This window comes from Cetorhinus maximus, chromosome 11 (assembly GCF_964194155.1).
Source record: "Cetorhinus maximus chromosome 11, sCetMax3.hap1.1, whole genome shotgun sequence".
Lineage (NCBI taxonomy): Eukaryota > Metazoa > Chordata > Chondrichthyes > Lamniformes > Cetorhinidae > Cetorhinus > Cetorhinus maximus.
The window spans coordinates 126,104,561-126,116,573 of record NC_135889.1 but is presented as its reverse complement, the minus strand read 5'-3'; the positions used below and the strand labels follow the sequence as shown (position 1 = coordinate 126,116,573).

At 45.6% G+C, this 12,013-nt stretch overlaps 1 protein-coding gene across 10 annotated transcripts in view; it reads right to left on the bottom strand.

Moving 5' to 3' along the window:
• Positions 1-223: 223 nt before the first annotated feature.
• tns1b (tensin 1b) overlaps positions 224-12,013 on the bottom strand; it is a 662,464-nt gene continuing 650,674 nt past the window's right edge. For 9 of the 10 annotated variants that reach the window (XM_078552748.1, XM_078552745.1, XM_078552752.1 and 6 more), the window contains 5 exons: positions 11,698-11,769; positions 8,964-9,132; positions 8,048-8,116; positions 2,884-2,913; positions 224-1,450 (listed from right to left, as the gene is read on the bottom strand). In XM_078552748.1, coding sequence (XP_078408874.1) covers positions 1,309-1,450; positions 2,884-2,913; positions 8,048-8,116; positions 8,964-9,132; positions 11,698-11,769 — 482 coding nt within the window. In that variant the 3' untranslated portion in view covers positions 224-1,308. Of the gene's footprint in view, positions 1,451-2,883; positions 2,914-8,047; positions 8,117-8,963; positions 9,133-11,697; positions 11,834-12,013 lie in introns of all 10 variants that reach the window. The other variant, XR_013578019.1, reaches the window with a different exon arrangement.

Sequence of the window (12,013 nt, the reverse complement as noted above, 5' to 3'; positions counted from 1 at the left end):
GTGTTTGCAATGTGTGGCACAATCCACGTGTGGAGCGGCCAGAGGGGTAAACTCGGAAAAAGAGAGTGTCTTGTAATCAGGTTGTGGTTTTGTTACAACTTGGTGACTGGTGAGGTGGCTTCAGAGTGGCAACGATACCCTGGGCCCAGAGTCACCCAGACCAGCTAAGGAAGGCCGGTGTCCTTCCCTAAAGGACATCAGGGAATCAGTTGCTTTCCAGGTCATTTGCACTAAGATCGGATTTTTATTTCTATTTTCATGTCTTTTTAAGCTGAATTCAAATTCTCAAGCTGCCCTGTTGGGATTTCTACGCCAATCTCTGTATTACTAGTCCAGATGTCTGGGTTACTAGCCCAGCGAGGGCTGGGTGGGGGTCAGCGTGAGGACTCTGAGATGAGTCTGTGCTGCCCAGCTTGGAGATGGAGGAAGAGTCAAAGTGTAAGGCACTGGAGGGTGCTACAGATGACAGTCCGATTCGGGATGTGTGAGAGGGGGAAGACTTGGAGACAAGAGTCAAAGAGAAAATCTCAGTTAAGTGCTGGCCTCCTAAAAAAAGTTGGATAAGGTGCAGACTGCTGAATCTCCCTCCCTCCAGTGTGATAGCAGGGTCTTATGCTCTCTTTCAAATGTTTACAAACTCCATACAGAACAGAGAGGGCCAGTGATCAGAGGCTGCCAACACTCCCAGTGAAAGCTACATCCATTTTTATACATATAAATATATATATATACACATATATGTGTGTGTGTATATATATAATTTCTCCTCATGCCTGCAGAATCCATTCAGTGAACACAGGTTTCTATTTGGTGTTGTGGCGAGTTTGTGGAGAGTTTGCTTTTGATTGACTAGGAGGACATTAGATTGGGGAGGCTGGGGTTTGGGGAAATGGAAGCAAACATGGAGAGAGTTCCTTGCTCAAAAAAGGGGAAACATTAAAGCATGCTAAAGTGGAAGTGTTACAGTGTGCTCGCAATTGGTTAAGCCGATTAAAGTGTCACAATTAAACAACTCGCCGTGACCTGCTAATACTTCACATGGTAACTCCCACACTCAAGAAAAACTCTTGCTCTTTTGTGAATTCTCCTTCCACTGGATATAGCCCAAACATCATTTCCTTTTGTGACTGTGCAATATACAAGATATCACTCCCTCCCCTACGCCTCCCCCGACACATGTCCCCCAGAACCCATCACCGTCTGTCACTTCCACTGTCTCGCTCTCGTTTCCAAGTCCTTCCCCCTCTCCGCTCCTCGCCCATACAATTTTTTTGTTGTTGTTATTTTATTTTTCAAAAACTGTCGGGCTCATCTCTTCTGGAAGCCGATCATGACCTTTGACACGAAGTTCACAATGGCGGCTGCAGGCTGGTTGGAGTCCATTTCGGCGAAGAGATGGCAGACGTTGTCAGTGGTGCTGCCTTGCTTCCGGGCAACAAAACCAAAGAGCCTGGGAGGGGGATGGGAAGGAAAAAAAACACAGTCAGATCTTTCTTTTTGCTCAGCACAGCTGGGGGAAGCTGTAAGCAGTAGCACCGCATGTGCCAGCCCCACCTTCTCACCCACACTCCTATCCTCATTCAGTGCATTGGTGGGTGCCCACACATCACCTCCTGGTTCACTCACCAACTCTGATCAGTGGCGCTCATCACATGACCGCTAGCCTCAAACTGTGCTCCATCTATCCCCACACCAACACACTGGCCAAACTGCCTTTTCTCTTGTCTCCAACATATTCATGCTTGAATTAACAGAGTGCGAAAAGGGATGAAAACATCACCCAATGTCTTTTAAAGTTCCTATGACTTTTCTCCTGCTTTGTCCAGTACCCAGGAGATTAATCTTTAAATCCTGGAGACTACAGGATAATCCTGGCAGATTGGCAAATCCCTCTTTCCTGGGTTTTAGATGACTACCATTGCCCAGTTTAACAAAGTAGGGCATTTAACTAAAGGCGACCAACGGGTTAAGTGGTCAATGTTCCATTTCTCAGTTGTAAAACGCACCAACACTCCAGCTTTAGAGTGAGTGAGGTGGCTAACCAGGGCAGGTATTCTGGTAGCACTGTTGGTGCCAGCCAGCAAGTAAACCCGAGTATGAAGTCTGCGTGACCAGGGCAGGGGACTCTCCTCTCGAGTGGTATGTTTTACAGGTGTGGGTATTGCTTCTCCTTCCTTCTTTGGGTCCAAGAGGCTGTCCAAGTCCTCCTTCACCAGATTACAGACAGTGACAATTTGGATGAATTATTCTTCCAGTTGAGGCCTCGGTGGGATCACATTCCAGTGAGCTACACCCAACACAACATGGCTGCATCAGCTCTTCCCAGTATCTCAGCAGTGCTGGATTTTCATGGGAATTGTGAGACAAAAATAGGCCAAACTCCATTGAGTTCACATTCTACCATACTACTGGTCACATGTTACAACAATAATAGAATTATTGACCGAGCACAGTGACCAATCTATATCAATGAGTTTACCACAGGCCCAGACATAAGGTGCGGAAACCCCCAAGTGATGAGGAGATTTGGGAACCATAGATCCGAAGCCACTTGTTCTTCCCGAGTCACGTAACACTCACCACATGTCACGTCTCACATTCCTCATAGACCACCGCCAGAAAAGCTAAAAGTACAGGGCTCTAACAACACCTAAGACACCACCATGAGTAATTAACAAGGGCACAACGTGCAGGAATGGGTCAGTTCTCAGTGGGTTTCAACTGATGAGTAAAATGCAGCTTAGGTGCAGTTTTGGGGATAAATCTGTTTCTGGGGGAGTGAAATACAAACTGCAGAATGTGAAGTCAGGACCCCCTCACTAACACAGGGCCATCTTAAATCAACAGGGAGCATCTTCTCCAGTTACAGGTCAATCTACTTACTTAGACCCTCCTCCGTCAGTCTTTGTCCACCTGTAAGAGAACAGAATCAGAATTCCAGGGATTACCACAGCATTCCAAAAGTTCTCAGACTTCAGTCCAGGCACAAGGAATCATGATGATGCATTAACAGCTCTCACTGCCTGCTGTTAAATATTCATAGTACCAGTTGGTACAGAAGAACACAGTAGCTAGGAACAGTCAGGCAGGGACAGTTGGGGCGAGACAGTTGATAAACTAGGGAGGGAAGGGATCAGGCTCCCAATTACTAGCCTCAATGCAGCACTTCATGCAAGTGTGTGCATGTGTGTGTACATGTGCGTGTACATGTGCATGTGTATGTGTGTATATGCGTGTGTGTGTGTATGTGAATGTGCGTGTTTTGTGCCTGTGTGTGCATGTGTGAGAGAGAGTGTGTGTGCGTGTACATTTGTATGTGCGTGTGTGTATATATGTGTGTGTGTGTTTTTTTTATTCACTCATGGGATGTGGGCTTCACTGGCTGGGCCAGCATTTATTGCCCATCCCTAGTGCTGCAGTCCATGTGGTGTAGGTACACCCACAGTGCTGTTAAGAAGGGAGTTCCAGGATTTTGACCCAGCGACAGTGAAGGAACGACGATATATTTCCAAGTCAGGATGGTGAGTGACTTGGAGGGGAACTTCCAGGTGGTGGTGTTCCCATCTATCTGCTGCCCTTGTCCTTCAAGGACAAGGTGTGTGTGTGTGTGTGTGTGTGTGTGTGTGTGTAAGAGAGAGTGTGCATGTACGCTTGCATGTGCGTGTGTGTATGTATGTGCGTGTGTGTATGTGCATGTGCATGTGCATGTTCTGTGTGTGTGTGCACGTGTGTGAGAGAGAGAGAGAGAATGAGAGTGAGAGTGTGTGCGTGAAAACAGGGTTAGACTCAGTTGAGAAGCTCAACTTGTTTAATTTGCTTGCACCACTGCTTGTGTAGGAGCCTGTCCCGGGTGTGTGTAAATTGTAAACCCCCGTAGAACTGACATAATCCACTCATTCACCACAAATTTTACACAATATTTACTCAATAATTATCTCCAAAGAGACAAGGCAAACACATGGAAATTAATGTGAACAGGATTCATTACACATGCACACTTAACGCACACAGGTACCAACATAAGAAATGGGAACAGGAGTAGGCCATTCGGCCCCTCAAGCCTGCTCCATCATTCAATAAGATCATGGTTGATCTTGTGTTTCGATTTCCACATTCACATCTATCCCCGATAATCTTTGATTCCCTTGCCTAACAAGAATCTATCTGCCTCTACATTAAAAATATTCAGTGACCCCGCCCCCACCACCTTCTGAGGCTGAGAATTCCAAAGTCGCACAACCCTCTGAGAGAAAAAAATTCTCCTCATCTCTGTCCTAAAAGGGCGACCCCTAATTTTAAAACAGTGCCCCCTAGTTCTGGGCTCACCCACATCCTTTCGACGTCCACCTTGCCAATACCATTCAGGATCTTATATGCTTCAATCAAATCACTCCTCGCTCTTCTACACTCCAGTGGAAACAAGCCCAGTCTGTCCAACCTTTCCTCATAAGACAACCCGCTCATTCCAGGTATCAATCTGGTAAACCTCCTCTGAACCGCCTCCAACATATTTGAAGTGAAAAAAATTAAAGCCACCATAGTCTGCACTCTCATTAGAGAGAGACAACTGGTGGTGAGTTTAACCTGAGGGTCACCACACCTCAGGTAAGGGGTGAGGTTAAGAAGGCAGGGCCTTCATGGATGACCTCAGCTGGTACAGGAATTGAACCCACACTGTTGGTTTCACTCTACATCACAAACCAGCCATCTAGTCAATTGAGCTAACCTGCTACCATGCAACAATTTACATACTTCCTTAAATAAGGAGACCAAAACTGCACACAGTATTCAAGCTGCGGTCTCACCAATGCCCTGTATAACTGAAGCATAACATCCTGACTTTTATGTTCAATCTCTCTCGTAATAAAGGATAGCATTCCATTAGCTTTCTTAATTACTCGCTGTACCTACATACTAACATTTTGTGACTCATTCATCTAGATCCCTCTGCACCTCAGAATTCTGCAGCCATTCTCCATTTAAGTAATATTCTGTTTTTTTTATTCTTCCCAAGGTGAACAACTTCACATTTTCCTACATAATACACCAAATACCAGACTTTCGTCCACTCACTCAACCTATCTATATCCGTCTGCAATCTCCTTATGTCCTTTTCACAACATAGTTTCATAACTATCTTTGTGTCATCTTCAAATTTAGCAAAACCATGCCTTCACTCCCTTCAGTGATATAAATTGTAAAGAGACTCCACTCATCACATCCTGCCAAACACAAAAGACTGATTTTTGCATCCTCTCTGTTTTCTGCCAGCTGGCCAATCCTCTATGTTACCCCCTACGCCATGAGCTCTTATTTTCCACAATAACAACCTTCGATGTGGCACTTTATCAAATGCCTTCTGGAAATCCAGGTATTGCACATTTACAGGCTCCCCTTTATTTGTTCATGGGATGGGGGTGTCACTTGCTAGCTCAGCATTTATTGCCCATCCCTAATTGCCCTTGAGAACTGAGTGACTTGCTAGGCTATTTCAGAGGGCATTTAAGAGTCAACCACATTGCTGTGCATCTGGAGTCATGTGTAGGCCAGACCAAGCAGATTTCCTTCCCTAAAGGACATTAGGGAACCAGACGGGTTTTTATGACCAACCAATCAATGGTCATCATCAGGCTATTAATTCCAGATGCCAGGTAATTCCAGAACAATTCTGATGAAGAGTCATACGGACTCGATACGTTAACTCTGTCTTCCTCTCCACAGTTGCTGTCAGGCCTGCTGAGTTTTTCCAGCAATTTTTGTTTTTGTTTCAGATTTCCAACATCTGCAGTATTTTGCTTTTCTCTAATTTCTTTCTCCTGATTAACCTTTTAGTCATTCTCTGCCGTTCTTTATATTCTGGCCAATTATCTGACCTGCATCTTTGCTGAGTTGTATGCTTTTCCTTAAGTTTGGTGCTTTCCTTAACTCCTTTAGTTAACCATGGATGGTGGGTCCTCCCCTTAGAATTGTCCTTTATAGTAGGAATATACTTATTCTGAGTACTCTGAAATATCCCCTTAAATCTCTGCCACTGCTTCTCTATTGATCGATCCTATAGCCTAGTTTCCCAGTTCACTTCAACTAGCTCAGCTTTCATCCCCACATAGTTGCCCTTATTTAAGTTTAAAATACTAGCCTTAGACCCACTCTTCTCCCTTTCAAACTGGATGTAAAATTCAATCATATGGTGGTCGCTGCTACCAAGCGATGCCTTTACTCTGAGGTCATTAGTTAATCCTATTGCGTTATACAATACCAAGTCTAATATAACCTGCTCTCTGGTTGGTTCCAGAACGTGCTGCTCTAAAAATCTATCTTGAAAACATTCTATGAACTCCTTATCCTGGCTACTACTGCTAATCTGATTTTTCCAGTTTATATGTAGGTTAAAATCACCCATGATTATTAGTTGTCCCTTTTTCGCAAGCACCCAAAATTTCTTCTTGTATACTTTGTCGTACATTGTGGTTACTGTTAGGGGGCCTGTAGACCATTCCCACTAGTGACTTCCTTCCCCTGATATTCCTCATCTCCACCCAAACTGATTCCATATATTATCTCCTGAACCAAGGTTATCGCTAACTTTTGGAGAAATGTCATCCTTGATGAACAGTGCTACGCCTCCACCTTTACCTAATTTCCTATTCTTCTTGAATATTGTCATCCACGTCTCCATAATGGCTATCAGATCATATTCATTTACTTCATTGTGCGCTATCAATTCATTTACTTTGTTATGAACGTTATACACATTCAGATACAGATGCTTTAGTTTTGCCTTTTTGTTATCTTTGTAACATCTAGTCCCAACTATTGGTGCATTCTTAGGTTTTACCTCACTGTCCTTTCCTGCTATTCTATGACCCTCATTTTCCATATTACTACTATGCTCCCCTGCCTTGAATCTACCACTTGATTTGCCACATCTACCCAAGCTTGATCCCTCACCCCACCCTTGTTTAGTTTAAAGCCCTCTCTACTTCCCTAGTTATGTGATTCACAAGAACATGCATCCCAGCATGGTTCAGGAGTAGACTGTCCCAACGGTACAGCCCCCACTTTCCCCAGTACTAGTGCCGGTGCCCCACAAACCAGATAAACCAGTGATTACTACCTTTGAGGTTTTGCTTCTTAATTTGGCATCTAGTTCCTCATACTGACTTTACAGAACCTCCTTCCTTGTCCTGCCTATGTCATTGGTAACTACATGGACCACGACAACTGTATCCTCCCCCTCCCACTTCAAGTCCCTCTCCAGCCCTGAGCAGATGTCCTGAACCCTGACACTGGGCAGGCAACACAGCCTCCTAGAATCTTGCTCTTTGCTACAAAGAACAGTGTTAATCCCCCTCATTATACTATCCCCTAGTACCACTACATTCCTGTTTGCTCCCTCCTTGCTTGAATTGCTTCCTGTACCATGTGTCATGGCCAGTCTGAATGCAAACCTCACTTTCATCCACACAGGTCGTGAGCACCTCAAACCTGTTTGACAATTGCAAAGTCTGAGGCTCCTCTGCTATTGACTGCTCAGTCCTATTACCTACCTCAGCATGGTCACAACTTCCTGTCCCTCACTGCTGACCAATAGATGGTCCTATTCTAAGAGGCGTGACTGTCTTCTGGAACAAAGTATCGAGGTATTTCTCCCCTCCCTTATGTTGCGCAGTGTCTGCAGTTTGGCTTCCAGATCAATAATCCTGATCTGGAATTCCTCTATCTGCTTACACTTCCAGCAGATGTGTTTGTCATGGATTACCTCGGTGTCTAAAAGAACCCACATTCCGTAGCTGCAACATAACACTTTTCCTGCCATTGTTACTTATTTTGCTTAGTTAACTTAATTTAAATACTCACTTAATTAACTTAGAATAATTCCTTATAAACACACTGTTCATGCTGTATACACAAACACCATAACCAACTGCACATTACACTCCATACACTCACTATGCATGTGCAATGCCTTGTGTACAGCATGCACCCTACGCAGATACACACCTGGAAGCATGTATTATACACACATGTGCCAGACAACTGTCCTTACCTTCTCTCTTGGGGATCAAGGTCACAGAATGTAACGCTGCTTATTGGATAGTGGCGCCTGAAGAAAAGTCTGCAATAACAAAGAAAAACAACTTTTACTGTGACAAAATATCATCAGGATTCAGTGTGAGCTCTGGGTGAGACCCTAAACCTTACCAAACCGTGCCAGTCACTGAGCTTTGACGCATACATACTCAGAGCTTCCTACCTTGGGAGAGACGTTGGTGCAGTGGCAATGTCACTGGACTAGTAATCCAGAGACCCAGGCTAATGTCCTGGGGCAGGGGAAATTCAATTAATAAATCTGGAATATAAAGCTAGTCTGAGTAACACTGATCATGAAACTATCATTGATTCTTGTAAAAACCCATCTTGTATCATGTCCTTTATGGAAGGAAATCTGCCGTCCTTACCTGGCCTGACCTACATGTGACTCCAGACCCACAGCAATGTGATAAAAGCAAAATACTGTGGATGCTGGAAATCTGAAACAAAAACAGAAAATGCTGAAAAAACTCAGCAGGTCTGGCAGCTGCTGTCAGAGCTGATGAGTTTTTCCAGCATTTTCTGTTTTTGTTTCCACAGCAATGTGGGTTGACTCTTAACTGGCCTCTGAAATAGCCTAGCAAGCCACTCAGTTCAAGGGCAATTAGGGATGGGCAACAAATGCTGGTCTTGTCGGTGATGCCCACATCCCATGAAAGAATAAAATTTAAAAATGTAAAGATAAGTTATGAATGATCTCAGTTTCCATCTCATCTGGCTGTATTATATATCCAGACATTAAGACATACAAAGAAGCTGAGCCAGGTGTGTACCACACACATACATACACTCACTCTCACTGGCAGGTGCACAATCACTTTGGGAATCGAGCCTAGCAGCTACAAGACACAGAATGAAATGCGAGCTCTTACTTTCTCTGATTGTCGGTCAGAGTGATTCCCTGGGAGGACACTTTGAAGTGGACGACTGTGGCAGTCGGCTGTGGTTGGATGCTGAGGGTCTCCGAGATGGCCTTGGCAATAGCTTGTGGTCCTGTGAGTGACTCCATGTCCACGGAATTCACAAACAGCACATTGCACGCTGGAGGGGGAAAAACATAGAGACATCTTCACATGCTGAGTGTTGGAGTTTGGCTGTGGGGACAGGCTGACTGTGGAATTACCCAGCAGGCGCAGTGGTCTGTGGAGGGGAGGGGAGCAGGGTGGCATTGGAACTGAGAAGCTTGATACACAAGAACACAAGGAATAGAAACAGGGTAGACCACACAGCCCATCGAGCCTGCTCCACCATTCATTACGATCATGGCTGATCTTGGGCTTCAACTCCACTTTCCTGCCCACCCCCCCTTATCCCTTAATTCTCTGAGAGACCAAACATCTGTCTATCCCAACCTTAAATATATTCAATGATGGAGCATCCACAATCCTCTGAGGTGGAGAATTCTGAAGATCCACAACCCTTTGAGTGAAGTAATTTCTCCTCATCTCAGTCCTGAACGATCGGCTCCTTATCCTGAGACTGTGACCCCGTGTTTTAGATTCCCCGCCCAATGGAAACAACCTCTCAGAGACTACCCTGTCAAACCCCTTCAGAATCTTGAATGTTTTAATGAGATCACCTCTCATTCTGCTAAATTTCAGAGAATATAAACCTAATTTACTCAGCCTCTCATCATAGGACAACCCCCTCATCCCAGGGACCAATTTAGTGAACATTCGCTGTACCGCCTCCAATGTAAGTATAATCTTTCTTAAATATGGAGACAAACTGCGCACAGTACTCCAGATGTGGTCTCACCAAAACTCTGTACAACTGTAGCAAGACTTCTTTATTCTTGTACTTCAGTCCCCTTTTGCCTTCCTAATCACTTGCTGCACCTGCATGCTAACTGTCTACATTCCTTGTACAAGCACACCCAAGTCTCTCTGAACATCAATATTTACAAGTTACACACCTTTTTAAAAAAGTAAATAACTTCTCACTTCCCCACATTACACTCCATCTGTATTCTTGCTGCTCACTCACTGAATGTCTCTTTGCAGCCTCTATGTGTCCTGAGAGCAAACGGATATCAGTCACCTCCCAGTGTCTCTCCTTCTTGGGAGATACTGAAGGCAGGGCTTTCTGTTCATGGTCTGCGCTGTTACTCTGACCCCCATTCTAGCTTTCTGGTTTGGGGACTGTGATCCAGCAGCCAGCAGGAGCCTGTCTGAAGTCTGTATGACATCAAAGCAAGACCCCAAGAACACCAACAGGTTATAGCCAAGGGACAGAAAGGAGGGATGTGGATTTTCCCATGGGTTTCGTAACCCCGACGTTGGGACCAAGTGGGGGCTCTGAAGGGTCAGATCATCTGGGAAATCTGCCCATGGCCCCCTTCTTGGGGGATGGAGACTCCGGCTCCAATGACCAGCCCCTGCACTGCCACAGGGAGAGGGCTGCCACAGAGCTGGAGACCTCCACACCTTGCCACAAAATTGTTCCAAACTGGGGCCCTTGGCTAGTTTTTAAAAATTCATTATGGGAAGTGGGTGTCACTTGCTGGGCCAGCATTTATTGTCCATCCCTAACTGCCCTTGAGAAGGTGGTGGTGAGTTGCCTTCTTGAACCGCAGCAGTCCGTGTGGTGTAGGTACACCCACAGTGCTGTTAGGGAGGGAGTTCCAGGATTTTGACCCAGCGACAGTGAAGGAACGGAGATATATTTCCAAGTCAGGATGGTGAGTGACTTGGAGGGGAACTTCCAGGTGGTGGTGTTCCCATCTATCTGTTGCCCTTGTCCTTCTAGATGGTAGTGGTTGTGGGTTTGGAAGGTGCTGTTTAAGGAGCCTTGGTGAGTTCCTGCAGTGCATCTTCTAGATGTTACACACACTGCTGCTACTGTGCGTAGGTGGTGGAGGGAGTGAATATTTGTGGATGGGGTGGCAATCAAGCGGCTGCTTTGTCCTGGATGGTGTCAAGCTTCTTGAGTGTAGTTGGAGCTGCACTTATCTAGGTAAGTGGGGGGTATTCCATCAGACTCACTTAACTTGCCTGTCTGTCTCCATGAAGCAGGCAGCTAGTTTGATTCCCAGGATGCTTCCCCACAGCAGGGATATGTCGGCAAGCCATCCTGAAGCGGTTCCCAGTTATTTTTCCAGCCCCCTCACCCGAACCTCCACCCACACTGCTTCCCCACCGACCCCAACACCTCCCCACCACCCCCCCGGCCCACCTCCTCCCCCCCACACCCCAACCACCCACCCCCACCCCAACATGGGCCTTGGAATATTGAGCTCAAAGCTTCTGATCATTTCTCTCCAATGTGCTGCTGTACGTAGAGCCATTCCTGTCATTAACCACAGCCTACTGCTCATTGAGAGTGTTTGGAATAGGACACAGACATCAGGGAAGCAGGGGTGAATTGAGCATCAGTGGCGGATCCTGGGCAGTGAGGTCACTTAGACAGAGCAGTGAAAAATGTTTCATCCGCGTATCAGCAGACAATTCAACTGTTGAAGGATTCAGAGTCAAGCTGGATTCTGACCTCACCCATGCATTGCGTTGCCTAAGGGCAAGGATCCCTCCCTAACCTCAAGACTATTTGGAATCCCTTTCGCACCCTCCGTTATTCATGGTGGAGAGGGGGGGAGCTTTGAGTACTCACCCGCGCCCTGTTTCAGTAGCTCCGTGGCTGAGTTTGCCGACACAGCTGGTTCAGGGGTTTTATCCACCGGATCTGAAAGAAAAAACTTGCATTTCTATAATGCCTTTCACAACCTCAGGAGGTCCCAAACATTTTGCTGCCAATGAAGTACAAAGTACAGTCACTGTTGTAATGTCAGAAACACCACAGCCAATTTATTCACAGCAAGATCCCACAAGCAGCAATGTGATAATGACTCAGCTAATCTTTCTCAATGATGTTTTCTGAGGGATAAATTTTGGCCATAAGTCCCCTATTCTTCTTCAAAACAAGCCTT